This window comes from Erithacus rubecula (genome assembly GCF_903797595.1).
Source record: "Erithacus rubecula genome assembly, chromosome: 4".
Lineage (NCBI taxonomy): Eukaryota > Metazoa > Chordata > Aves > Passeriformes > Muscicapidae > Erithacus > Erithacus rubecula.
Window position 1 is genome coordinate 20538812 of NC_136686.1, and position 14505 is coordinate 20553316.

At 36.6% G+C, this 14505-nt stretch overlaps 1 protein-coding gene across 6 annotated transcripts in view; it reads right to left on the minus strand.

Moving 5' to 3' along the window:
* Positions 1 to 14505, minus strand: part of OSBPL8 (oxysterol binding protein like 8) — a 52276-nt gene that overhangs the window by 9763 nt on the left and 28008 nt on the right. For all 6 annotated transcript variants that reach the window (XM_079304832.1, XM_079304830.1, XM_079304831.1 and 3 more), the window contains 11 exons: positions 12225 to 12305; positions 11358 to 11459; positions 10471 to 10674; positions 6667 to 6751; positions 5353 to 5524; positions 4596 to 4836; positions 3063 to 3247; positions 2294 to 2375; positions 1524 to 1622; positions 993 to 1089; positions 546 to 644 (listed from right to left, as the gene is read on the minus strand). In XM_079304832.1, coding sequence (XP_079160958.1) covers positions 546 to 644; positions 993 to 1089; positions 1524 to 1622; positions 2294 to 2375; positions 3063 to 3247; positions 4596 to 4836; positions 5353 to 5524; positions 6667 to 6751; positions 10471 to 10674; positions 11358 to 11459; positions 12225 to 12305 — 1447 coding nt within the window. The remainder of the gene's footprint in view (positions 1 to 545; positions 645 to 992; positions 1090 to 1523; positions 1623 to 2293; positions 2376 to 3062; positions 3248 to 4595; positions 4837 to 5352; positions 5525 to 6666; positions 6752 to 10470; positions 10675 to 11357; positions 11460 to 12224; positions 12306 to 14505) is intronic.

Here is a 14505-nt window from a genome sequence, read left to right on the forward strand (position 1 = left end):
ATGGGTAGACAATACTGATTAAGTGAGAGCTTAAAAATTAGTAATTCTGGTATCTATTTTGTGCCATCATTGATCTTCCAGAAAACTTTACAAAGCACTGCCTTAATTTCCAAAGTGAAACTAAGGACAAATGTTCATGATTTACAATCAAATCACACTGTGGTGTAGATACTACACTGTCTTTCATGTTTACAAGAGGAAAATAGCAGAAAGGCTCCCGCTCTAAAAAGAGGCACCTCAAACAGTAAATTAATGTCATGGAGTGACATAACTATATACATACACTCTTACTATTTCTTACTAGTTATGAAAAACATTTTTTCCCGTGTCAAAAATTAAAACATGGCTTACACAACAGATGTATCTTTCTCCTGACATAATATGTGGAAGCCTAGAGCCACCAATGCTGCCAATGTTCAGAACATTCGCCTCCAGATGACAGGCTTGAATCCAACACAGCACATTATTTAGAATAATGAACTGTTAAGAATAACAAACTTATTTTCTCTTAACTTTGCCATCTATAGAATGAAAAAATCCACTACCTTTACAATGGGCATATGGCATTGTCATTACATAATCTTCTCCCCTATTTAGAAACGTTAGCCGTCCTTCTCCGTCTAGTATGGCAGATAGTGAATTCCCTGAAATTCAAAGACAGACTGTCACATTTCTCACCCTACAAGACAACAGTCAACATTCCCTTATAACTAAGCAATACAGTTAAGAACATAAATATATTTAACACTGCAACCTCTCCTGTCTAGTGAAGCCACTATAATACACAGTGTCTCCAATTAAAAAGTAAACCACTCCAAAAACAGAAATTAAAATTCTTAAGACCAGAAACAAAAACTTTGTAAGGAAAGGACAATACAACAACCCAAACACTGACTCTTCTAACAGTCTTCTTTCATCCACAAAACACAGCTCACATGCACGAAATTTGCATCCCTCAATACACATGTAACCAAAAAATCCCCATTGTTTACCATAGAATTTTGATTTGGCCAGAATGCTACCACTAAGGCAAAACCCATCCTTGCGGTTGCTGACATAGAAGGCAGATATTGGAGGATGATGTGACACCTGTTGGAAACAACCACATATTTGAGAAAAACATAAACAAGCAATATAGTAAATGTAGTATAAACTTTGAGCTAATAATAACAATGCAAAATTCAAGCTGCCCATATTAGAATGCAGTCAATATATGTGAAGTTGAACTAAAATCGTTAGAGATCAAGCAATCACCTATTGAATTTTAACAATTAAAAAAATCAGCACTTGACTTGTTCCAGGGGAGGAGGAACAGAATTACTGGAAAAACCTTCCTCCTCCTCTCTCTTTAGGAAGGCACACTTAAGAGACATCTGTAAGAAAATTATGCTCCCCAGGAGAGGTTTTAGGATATTATTTGTACATTTCAATAAATTTTCTGAAACTATCATAGCATTTAACTAGCACAAATATACAATACATTTATTTTTCTTAAAAGTATTTTTTGCAGTCATTGCACCTACTTGTTCTGCAATATAAAAAGTCTTGCTGTTTGTCCTTGGATGAATCCACATGCAGCGGAAAAACTCTCCAAGTATAGGATTGTACGGCTTTTTTAGTCCCTAAAGAGAAATTGAATAGAGAGTAACCACACTGTGCATGTACACAAGTCACAAAACATTTATCATTCTATCAGTGGAGGTAAGACACACAGGAAAGTACTGTATTAAGGTACTTGATCCAATCATTTGAATATTATGCTCATTTAGTCTGCTCTTCATTCTATGGAAATTTTTGTACATTCAGTATATCCACTAAATTATTCTACAGGTAAAGACATACAGTGTAAGGGTTTGGGGTTTTTTTGCAGAATTATTACAGAGCCTTTATCTGAAGTTAGGTGGTAAGTACCTTCTGTCAGTACTATTTCCCAACAACATGACTATGAAAAGCATTTCAGGCAAAGCTAAATGAAGTGATGGAAACATTAGTCCTCCAATTTCAGACGGTTATCACTGAAGAATGGTAAAGATGGAACTGGCTCAACTTTATAAAAAAATTTTAGTTCACCTTCTACTCCAAGGGACAAACACAATTGAATACAGTCTATTTTAAGCATGGCCTGGGACAAAAAATTTCCATGATGTGTTTGTTTAAGCAATAAAAACTTAACTTTGCTTTTTAAAAAAATGCATTAAAATATACATTTAAGAATAAAAACTTACTCCAGCATATCCCTAAGTCCTCTAACTAGACACAGTGACTAAAGACAAAATAATACGTGAAAGTATACCTTTGGCTTTTTATAGAATCCTGACAAATACCACTTCACTACTTGTTTCATACGATTGTAAGCATTCTCTTCAAGAGCAGCTCTGTGAAACAGAACATACAGAACAAGTATCAGTATTGCATCATTTATAACTTGCTATCAATGACATATCTTGAATCTAGGAGCTGACTAAAACAGGTCTGTGATTTGCATTACTGTAAAACTTTCAACCCAACCTCACCAAATTTACAGTTTTTAAATAATTGTCTGAAAATTGAAGTCAAACAAAAATGCCTGAAACAGTATTTCAATATTTGAGTCTGTTCTTTATAACATTAAATTCTGGCCCACCTCCACTCAAGTTCTTCCATTTATAGGTTACTACTTTTGTATCTTTTTACTACTAGCCTACTTACATGCAAAGCTATGAACTGAATAATATTTCAATTTACATTTTTTAATTTATTAGCTACATTTGAGCAGGCAACTGTAAATCTAAAGAGAACTTGACACTGTATTAAAAAAAATTAACTAATATCGGTTTCTCATTTTAAATGTGCTTCTTGGAGAAAAAAAACCCTCATTTTCAGAAGTCTCAACCAGTCTTCAGAAGCTAAACCAGAAATGCCTGCAGCACGACTGCTATTAAACTGCAAGAGGGGCCAGACTTCAAGATGCACATATGAGCTATCAAGGCAGTTAGCTTTCAGAAAATGACAGTATCTGCCACTGTTACCTATTTTAATTTAAAAAATGGTAAGAATGAAAACCAGAGACAGGACTGACTTACTCAGACAGGAAGTCTGCATGGTAGTAGTAATCAGACAGCTTGTCCAGGAAAGAGCGAGGTTCCAAAATAAACGTAGGCAGTACAACCTTGGACAAGTCCATTCCTGGCCGGACTTGCTTCAGTAGTGTCCAGATGAAACTTTTGTTTTCTTCTGACACTTCTTCTGTCTGAGCAGCCTCACCTGCCTAGGATGAGCCAAAAAACTGCTTACAGAAAGGAGAAAACAAACAATCCTCCAGAAGACAGGTCAACACATTCTAAGGTTACAGTGAGAACGGGAAATGGGATACTTAAAATAAACCGCTCTGGGATGCTGAAGCAACTATGGAAGTTAGATCAAGTTTCTATAAATACACTCATTATACATCTTTAATTAAGTATGATGGATATCCTATCCAGCATTAAAAACCGCATTTGCTTTCATCATCTCTAGGCTGGAGAAATCTGAGGTAGAATGTTGCTCAGATATCCTTCCTTAGACCTTTCCTAGGCATCAACTGCATCACTCTCTTCTCACATGAAGGACTTATACACCAAAGGGCTGTTCATTCTACCAGCTTTTCCCAACCATAAAAGCTGGCATGTTTATGCTTCTCACTGCCTTGGATCAGTCATCAGCATCAGTGGTTTTCCTTAAAAAAATACACGACTTAGGAGCAATTGAGCAAAACCAGTAGCCACATCCCATACTTCTTTCTGTTCAAGTAGAGGGGAGATATTATCCCATTTAGTTTCTGAAATCAAGAGCAGTGGTTGTAGAGAAAGCATCCCTTTTTCTAGAACAGTTCTAAAATGCATACTCAAAAATTTGTCACTTTAAAGTCCTCAGCTTTTCCTAAAATATTCTTTGTTTAGACATGGTTCTAGAAAGCACTAAAACATAAGATATTCAAGCTCCATGAGTATTAAAAAAAATAAAAATCTCATAGTCATTTCTCTTAGAGGAGAAAAAATTGTGAAAAGACTTATTTCAATTTCTGTTACCAGGATTTTTGGTTAACAAATCCCTGTAATATTTGCCTGTATAGGGAAATATATAAGACAACCTGCAGAAGTGGAATAGCAGCTCTGGGGAATCATTAGAATGCAAAGTGACATCTGAAGCACAGCAAGCCTTACACTAAATTCTGCAGACTACAACTGCCTAACTTCTGTCTTGTGGGGAAAAAAAATAAATTAGTGCCAGGTTGCATTCAAACCTTCAACTCAAAGATTTTTACTTGAAGGAAAACCCAAACAGAAGTAACAACAAAAGAAGTAGTCATGAAGAACTTCTGCTGCAGGTGGCCCTTTCTGTACCTTCTGTCAGAGTAATACACCATGTAATTTCATTATCTCTGTTAAAATCTCATACATTAGCACAAGAGTGGCAAGGCAGAGCAGAATATGGGTGTGCAGAGCCTCTTCTATACATTATTGCTGAAAATATGAAAGTCAATCCTGCAAGTCAGCTTTCAAGTGTAGTCTGACCCTTAAAGTATCAGCTTACTGTTTGGAGAAGCTGTTTGCTCAATACATCAACAGCACTTTTACCTCCCCAAGTTCTTCATGACTCTGTTCTAAGTAAGTAGTTTCCCTGACATCAGCTGGTTCTGGATCAACGTAAGAATCATCCTGTCGCTCTGATGTGTCACTATCGCTTTCTTCACTTTTCTCCAGCGCATCGTTTTCAGATTCCTCGTGGTCATGGTCATGGTCATTTTCCTTATCAGACTTGTCAGAATATGTATCTTGATCTTTGAAGGGATGCCTGTCGATTTCACTGTCATTTAACCTATTAAAAACAAAAGCTACATGAATCTTCAACTTTACACAATCATTTTATTGTTTCCAAACCAGAATCTTAATAAAATACATACCAAAATTGCCAGTATCAAGCCTGAGGTGGCAGCAGTGTCAAACTAGCCTTACTGGAAACATATAGGATGTATACTCTTCTCACTGAACTGCCAAATGACACTGATAAGCCTGGGACATAACCACCTCTCTGAAGCTAACAAGAGACACCGACTTAAAAGTTTAATTTTTTTCTTTTCCGAACAGTTTAACTGAGTACTTAAACTTACAGATGGAATACTCCAAGTTCCTTGGGTCAAGCTTTCCCCTGGATTCACTTTACTTAAAAAAGAGATTTTTAAATTTTATGTGCAGGGCATAAAACACACTGCAAATAAGGCATATAAAGAGAACTCAGGAGCAAAACAAACTGTACCCTTTGTCTCCCTGTGGTAAAATTGTCACTACAAGGTTCTGCCAGAAAGCAATAAGGTTTAGTAATTTATTCACTTACGGTAAGTTTTCTCCACCGTGCAGGTTGTTAGTACGAAGCAGACCGTAGAAAGAAACCTGAGTACTGTCAGCTGAGGAGTTCAAATCGTGTTCTTTCCCTTCCCTAATCATTGTACGTTTAAGGAGACTTGAACATTTCAGTGCCAGCTCCAAAGCATCCATCCAACACCTGCCTAAAGACATATTTAGTATTAGACTAAAAAAAAAAAAAATGGATTTAACAGAACTATACCACTTCTGTTTCCTAACTGGGAAAATCAGTGGGAAAATCAGCCCTTTGGGCCTGCTTGCATTGCCTCTGAAAACTCACTTCAGAGTTGTTCCACATGACACTGCATTGGATTTTACACTCTGGTGGGGACTTATGAACAACTCACAACCACCCAGCTTCAGTACAAGGGCTGCTTCAGGGCAGGACAAGCAAAGTAAATCATGACTTTGTTAGAGCGTATCCCAGTATTTCTTCCTTGATTCAAGTCTGGTTCCATCCAGGCTATGACTGTGGAATGTTCCCGAAGTTGCCTGCAGCTCTGCTCTAGTTATGAAGACTAAGTAACAGCATCATTTGGCAAAATGCACCCAAATAATATGATAATAGTGTGGAAAAGGAGCTATAATGATAGCGTGTAACATTTCAAAAGATCAAAAGCAGATACTCTAATCTTCTTTGGCAAAAAGTAACTGAATAAATTTGTGCATTCTTTTCCCTTCTTACTTCGTTTCCATGTATTTAATCTGTTTCTCAACAAAGAAGGCAGAGAGAGTCCTATTTTTAAAGTCTGCAGGGGTATGCTTCATTAACAGTAGATGAAAAGCACCTGCTAGAAAGAGCTACACAACAGTCTTAAGTTTTTTTCACATTGTAACTTTAGAAGGCAGTTGCACTGATCACCACCTTCCCAGTTAAAGGGTGTTTACAGAACCACATTTTGAAGGAACTTTTACTACTAGACCTCTGTGCAACTGCTGCACTTAACACACAAATGCTTTAATAAGAATACACCCATATTTGCACTTTACAAAGGCACTTGATATTTAGACATTAATACAGCTAAATCACAGATAACTCTTTCCTCCTCCTCTGCCCAATCAACTGTAAGGAGTTCAAAAACTTTTACTTCAGGTCAATATTCTCCTTTAATAACTATGAAAAAGTATGGCTACCAAAAAAACTGAATGCTCTAAATTAAATGAGAACCTTAACAACAATTAAACCACAATCACAGTGCTATAACAGACATGATAAGACAATTGAAACCATCTTTCTCATATCTAACTACTGTCAGTGCTGAAAGTCCATGAAGTATCTATTTACCATCTGATTCTGAAGCAGCTCGGACGATCAAGTAACTGCCAGGCAATGGCAGAGTTATAGCACCAACTGCTTCACCTCTAGGACCCTTGAAATACACAAAACAAGAAACAGCATTAGATATTTTAATTCAGTTTACAGTTTATCATTCAATGTAGTAAGAAGCTGACACACTGCAGGGCTATTTACTGTCACTCAGCAACATCTAATGAAGACATGAATGGAAAGATGGATAGCCCTCTTTCACTGGACTTCTTCAAAGACTTAATTTCTATTCTAATTCAAGCCCACTTTTCAAATGAATGGCCTTCAGGATAAAATAAATTCGGTTTTGATTTTTTTGTTGTTGTTGTTTTTTTGTTTTTTTGTTTGGGAGGTGCACTGGTTTTTTGGTGTATAAATCAGACTTGGCCAAAGTTTTATTTTCACAATGAAGTTCTTAACACTTCACATTAAAAAAATAAAAATTCAAAAGACTTTTCCATTTCTGTCAATCTTCATTTTGGAATAAAATGTTAAATAACCATTTTAAGTCCCTTCCAAAAAAAGTTTATCTGTGGTAACTTTAAGACAATTGATAGGCAAAGAGGGCTGCATTAAACATACTTGAAGCTATTGCTGAAAGCTGGGTTAAGCCTGCCTAACTGATAAGTTAACACATTTTGATCTTTACTGATTTCCCCCAGAGAAGTCTAATGGAAAGCCACTATAAGACTTAGAAGAGGGAATTGGAAAGCCAGCAGAAGTTCTGAGCAAAAGCAGATAAAGGCAGGTAATTTTAGAAGCAAGCAAATGAAACAGCCAGAACGTTTCAGAGGACAAGAAGCAGGAAAAAGAGTGGTCTTGGTGGCACTTAAGTACCAATACAGACAAGCTACTTCTGGTGTAAATGATGTTCAGAAACTCACAAGGAGTCAGTATAGAGTAACAGCAGTTGGGTGCTAGAAACAATATGCCAAACCTCAGTCATCTCTGAAAGAGTGGAAAGGTGTGCCTACAAAAAGTCCTTGGTGAAGGAGCAACACTGGGATTAGGAGTTAGTGGGCACCAAGAATCAAGAGGGACAGCCCCAATGCATGACCACTCCTCACTCCAAGAGTGGGAAGGAAGGCAGGAAGAAGCCCATTGTCACCTGAGGAGGGCAGAGCACCATGGCACCACACCAGGCAGGGGTGGGAGAGGTGCTGGGGTGCTGCCAGCACCGTGCAAACGCCTCAGACACCAGAAGCCTTGAGACTCTTGGGTCACAGGACACTGGGGCAGACTAAGGGCACATTTCTGCTCATGTGATCTGCCCTTTAGGTTTATACTGTGGGCACTACTTGCTCTGTACCAAACAACTACAATTTAGAGATGAAGTGTGGTTTTGCTTTTTTTAAATGCAAGAAAGTTACACTCTCTGAGTGTTTTAAAATATATTGATTAAAACCAAGTGAGTAATTTTTAGCAAAGGTTTAAGTAAGTTGACTTTTTTTATATAACTGCTCAGGGATCTTGATTTACTCCAATTGGTTACTGTTCCAACAGCACTGGATATTTTTCTTCAAAATCATCCATTATGGTTTCAAAACCCATTTTCAGTAGTTAGTGATCTGTACAAGAGGCACATTAATTCCTTCTTGCTGGGTGACTTTATTTGGATTGTCTCTGTTTCTGATGGAATGATGCTACTACTCTAAGCCAATGGTCAAGTTAAAAATTCCATTAGATTAAAAAAAGTTGAAGTTTACTTTTTACAGAACATTCATGCCAGGAAAACTGAAATGCTATGAACATTGTTTCAAAGACAACAATGACAACTTCTATGTAGTCAACCATGACTAAATTTACTCACAAAAATTATTTGCACTAACTTTTCTAATTATTAATTGCAGAAAACTGAAGTGGCATCAGGACCAGGCACACAAGGAAGATGAACAGGTACAGTGCATCAGCTACCTCAGAGTGCAGGAGGAACCTCGAAGACCACAGCAAAAGGCTTAAGGGAGCATGTGAAGTGACTGGCCACAAACTACTGCAGAAGAGAATTTGCAGTCTGCCAGAAGGACACACCATGGGTAGTGTGTTCCAGTGAGAACATCTCCTGCACTACTTATACCCCTATATATGTTTTTGCAATGCTGTCTTTCTGCACTAACTGCAAACAAGGCTCACTTTGCCTTGTACTTGATGCTCTTTCTGGTAAATCTACTCTAGATCAGTCAATGGCTATTACACTTACCCAAGTTTGCCTCGTGATAATAAATCTGTAACTAGCATATTATAATTGACTAGGTAAACAAGGCAGGAAAGGGTTTTAACTTAAAGGTCTTTTATCTAATGGAATCCAGTAATTCTCAACTGCAAATAGCCATACCAAAATGAACAAAAGCCACTCCAGCTCTCAGCACATTTAGAATGGACAATATCAACTTGTTCAGGTTCAAAATTTGACCTACCTTAAAAAAGTAAAAATCTGGTAGGGCATGTCCTCTAAATTATAAATATCTAGTTAAAAAAACAAACAAATCCATTTCTCATTCCCAAATAATAAAGAAATATAAGACTGATTTGTGATCTTCTGCAGACAGGGCACCACTTTGCAATGTATGCATATATATAATAAATAAAGCACATTAACACCAAATGCTATAGCTTTGGAAAAGGATACGGAGTTCATGTTTTCTACAAATGTGAGATCACCACTAATTACTGAAAAGTTTGCCTAAGCAACAACATAATAAAATTATTCAAAAGAAACTGCTAGTGTTTGATCTAAATTTGGTAAATTTAGATAACACTGATAAATTATCACAATCCAGAATGACCACAAGCATCAGGAATTATACTGACTTCATTAAGAAAAGGATGACAAATTTAACACAGGGTATTCTACAGATGTGACAATACATCTTATCAATTTAAGATTTAGAAGAGCAACTAACTGTGAGATTATAAGACGTATATTTTAGAGGGCATAATTAATTAATTACAACAAGGGTCCTAATATTGTACAGTAATTTCATCTAAAGCAAGATATTATTTTAAAAGGAAAATATATTCACTTGTGCTGTGCTTCCACATCCCCTCTCCACATGTAAGTACAAAATAAGGATTAAAATAAATTTATCAGATTATAAACAGTGAGTAAGAGCAAGCATTAAAGATCCTTACAAGATACTGAAATAAACCTTGGCTCTGCAGAACACACCTGTGCTTATGAACACAGGTAAAGGCAAGAATTGCTCACAATATTGTGCTGTGTATGACAAGGCAAACAGACATCAGAACTAAATGAAAACATTTAACTTCCTAACATCTTAACATAAAGGAACAGATTTGACTAACAAGTTGCAATATGAACTATTATTGCACAAGCAAGTGATCTACTTTTTGACTCTGACAAGCAAATTGACCTAAGGTAATGTTTTATTACAGGAATACAGAGTTGGACACCAAGAAATGTTTGTAACAAAACTCTTATTCTGGCAAATCTCACCTTAATTTCTCAAATTTGACTGATGCAAAATATAACATTAAACACTCATTCCTTCAATTTTTGTGATTGCCAGTGATGACATCAACCTTTTTAATGACAAACCTTTGCACCACACTTCTAAAGGTCTTTAAGTACACAGGGTATAAATCAAATACTTTTTCTGATGAATGGGACTAGATGTTGAGGGCTTATATTCAGAATCAACACAAAGTTGAAATCAACACTGAAGTTGAAACAAAAAACACAGTTCAGCTTTTCACTGAGATTGTCTTTACTTGCAGCTTTTTAATGCTAGTCATCCCTTAAGAACCATGCATGCTACCACTAACCTTTGTAGCCCATATGGTCTGCTCCAAAGGATGAAAAAGTTTGAAACAAAAGCCATCCTTTTTAGAAGGCCTCTCGATGAGTTCACAAACGTTCAGCAGAACTGTTCCTACCCACTGGTCATTTTTGGGAGTTTTGTAAAGAAGCAACACTCCTGGTTTCAGTACACACCACAGTTTGGTCCAGCTTTTCAAGGTACCACGAATCTAGAAGATAAATAGCTGCAGTTGTATTTCAGTGAAGACAATACCAAAACCATCCTCCTTAACAAAATTAAATTTGAAATTTATTAGCTTTTATTTCAAAGCAAAATTTATCAGGTCTTTCAAAACTTTACACAGGTTTATTAAAGAATATAAAGGTATGCTGCTTCTTCTGTCTTGATGAATACTGTGGGTATGCATACATCCAGATATGGGAAGTATGACAATTCAACTACTGCACTACTGTTCATAGTATGAACTGCTATCTTTAGGATAGCAGTACCAGCTAGTTCTTAAATGAGGAAAGGAAAATTACCAGCAATACACAAAGAAACATTCAAATATCTGACTGAATCATTTTTGCAATTGTTATGTATGTAGCAGAGCTACTTCAAAGGGTAAAATGAGAAGAACAAAATGAGAATTGCAAAGCCAACTCATCCCAAGTTGATGGCTATGCACACAAGAATAATGTGTCTAGGGTGACTGCAGTAAGTGGAAACTGAGTTCCTCTATTAGTCCCCTAGGATATGAGCACAGAGACCTTGAGATGCAATTAGTGGCTGCTGTGCCTGTAGAAAAACATTAACAGCAGGTAAAAGATTGAGCCTTTTCTATTCCAGCCAGAAAGTAGCAAGCAACTAACTGCTCCATCTTCAACTCAGGTTTCACACTTGGATTCTGACCTTCAACCAGTCAGCCATAACAATAACTGCAGGGTCCGTGAGCGTGCTAAGTAATTCTCTCGTGGCTCTCTTCTTTTCTTCTCTGTAGTTTTTCTTCTGAACCTGTAAATAATAATAAAAATGTTTACAATGTCATGGCTATAAGCCAGTTTATCAGCACAAAAAGGTATCGACCAATACAAGCTGAGGAAAAACCTGCTAAATTCAATTTGCAATACAGATTTAGAAAAATAGTTTTAAAACAGAGTATTTGGTCTCAAAGTGTGAACAATTACTTCAAGAGCAGCTATGATGTACTGAATTTCAGAATCATCTGCGATTTTCTTTTAAAGTAGAGGACTCTGAAAAGGAGAGGAAAAACCAACCAAACCAAGTTCACAATGTACAGATCATTATCTGATCTGTGGTCTTTACCCACCAGTTATGTTCCTCCCTGGGAGAAATTCATAGCAATTTATCTCCCTCATTTAAAGCCAAATAGTTTTATGTTTCTCCCGAAATGTCATCTACCAAACAGTGGAATTTGGTCTTGCTACAGAGCAGAGGGAAGAAGGTAGTAGAAATGTAATCAAATTGCAAATTTTGCTAATTCCATTTCATTGCATATAGATGTCAACCAGAAATAATCTTTGATCTTCTGAGTTATTCTACAATATTGTGCCATCTTAAAGACTGTATTATAGAAGCCATTATTCAAGTAAAAATACAGTAAAATTTGGAGAGACTCAACAGCACAACTTCTCACAATACTTAAATATTCCCTAAGTCTCATCATTATCTGGCATTTTTGTTTTCTAATTAGAGAATAAGGTAAAACTGTGTGAATGCATTTATAGTTCATGAGGATTTACTAGGAAATTAATTCACCTTGAGAGATTCTTTTTTTGTAAGTTTGCTTGCAGATTGAGAGATGTCCTTCTCAGAGCCATTGAAAAGCTTGGATTCAGACTGAAATTCAAAACACACATAATAAATAAACGACATTGATAGATACAAGAATATATTACTGATGCTGACACTTGAGCAAGCGTTTCAAGTGCAATTATGTTTACAAGGTTCCCATCCCTCTCAGATCTCTACTGCTTCCTCTGTTAAAAAACCCCAAACAAACCAAAAAACCACAACTTTTAACACGAGCTGTTCACCACCTATTCATGGAGTCTCTTTCTGTAAGGGTTTTATGGGAAAGAAGCCTGAGGTTCCTTTGGAAGCAGCTGACCTATACACAGTAAGTATTTAGCTCACGTAGACTGTTACTAGACAGAGCATGCTAGAATAATTAGGCATTACTTTAGCAGAGAGAGGATATTTTAGAATAATCCAGGTGCTTTAACACAGAAGTCATTCCCAGGATATATGAATGAGAATATAGAATCAGCTGTTTTCTTCCACAACTTGCCAGCTATAGAGGCACTTACCCTGTGACTCATGAAGGAAAATACAGCCTCCCCAGCCTAGGATTCACTGCTCTGTAAATCATCAGAGAACAACTTCCCACTAATGGCACTTGTTCTGCTCCTTGCATCCTAATTCCATGCTCTGATTACTTTGCAAGTCATCTCCAAGAAGCTCAGGGTGGCGTCAGGCAGGAACAAGACCCAGGTTTGCTCGTGACACCCAAGTCTTGTTCATGCAGGACACTGAGCTGCCCCAGCACCACATGATTTCTCCCCCCCCTTCTCCCCTAGGCCTTGTAAGGTTCAAAGTTTACTCCCAGGGCTTTGTTGCCTACTAGTTGAAAGGGAACTCAAGCCACCAAATATTCACTTTGGTAACAGCACTCTTTAGGGAAAGAAAAAAAAAAGGGGAGAAAGACAAGTCTAAGAGGAGTCTATGAGACAGTTTTTATACCATTCCTGTTGGAGATCAAAGAACATTGAGTAGGTATTCACTATATACAGACTTCAGATAAATTGCTGTATTTCTTTGTGCACTGTAACATAAGCCTGGTGGACCCAAAATTTCTGCATTGTCAAAAAAAACAACAAAAAAAACAACACCAAAAAAACCCCCTCAAAAACCAAAACAATGTAACATTCTAAACTGTGTATTCAATTCAAATTCAAGGATATTTACCAAAACTGACCCTCAAGATGCTCCACATTTCAAATTGCTAACTACAGTGCGAAGTCTATTCACTGAATTTGTATTTTGGAATACTATAAAATGACAATCAAAAAATATGCAGGCTTAAAGTAAAACTTACAGCAGTAATAAAAACAGTGCACTTGAGCATTCTCTAAACTCACAGGCTGCTCAAACAAAGAAACAAAGCCTGAAGAGTCACAAGCTGTACAGAACAACTTAACCTGGATTCTACTTTACATCTTTAATTCAGAACTAAGACTTTAGGAGTCTACTTAGTTACTGCAAAAAAGGTATGCACAATAACTGGCAAAAAGTAATTTTTGTTGGTTTTTTTTTTTTTTTTAAATTATAAGTAAATGTTCTTTAACTTCTGTATCTTTCTTGGAAAAATGAAGGAAACATCTTGCAATAAAGGTATATTCTTGGCACTCAAAATTTCACTTTAAGATGAGTGTACAACTTGAAATTAAATTCCTCTCTCTAGAATTTAAAGGAAATACAGTACTTTAAATGTAGTAACAGAAGAGGGGAAAAATGATTATCACTGTCACATAAGAAGAGGTAATGAATTCATTATGCAAGCTATAATGGAACAACTTAAGCAAAACATTCATAAATATTCTAGTTGCTCACTAACAGAAAGCTAAGGCAATCTAAAGGTCATGCATAGAAAAGCCCCAAACCAGTAAGTTTCCTAGGCTACAAAAACTCATTTTTTCATCATCTCAGTTTTAAAACTCATTAATATAACAGTGAGTAAAGGTATACATTTACATGTTCAATGTTATGAGAAAGGTCAGTGATCTGTATATTTTTAAGCCAGCAACCTTCTGTTATATCTACACAAAGCAGATGGGATAAAAAATTTAGAAGAAAACATCTTAAGAGAACCTGCTCTAACTCCCAGCAAGGTACATTCAGTACAAGATTCCAGGCAAGTCCCATCACTGCTTTTCCCTTCTCCCTTAGGAAGAAGGGCTGCTATTTCACTCCCATTAGTAAAAATCAAGTCCCATATGCAGCAATTAAAAAAAAAGTGAAGAAAAACATGTATTAGCAG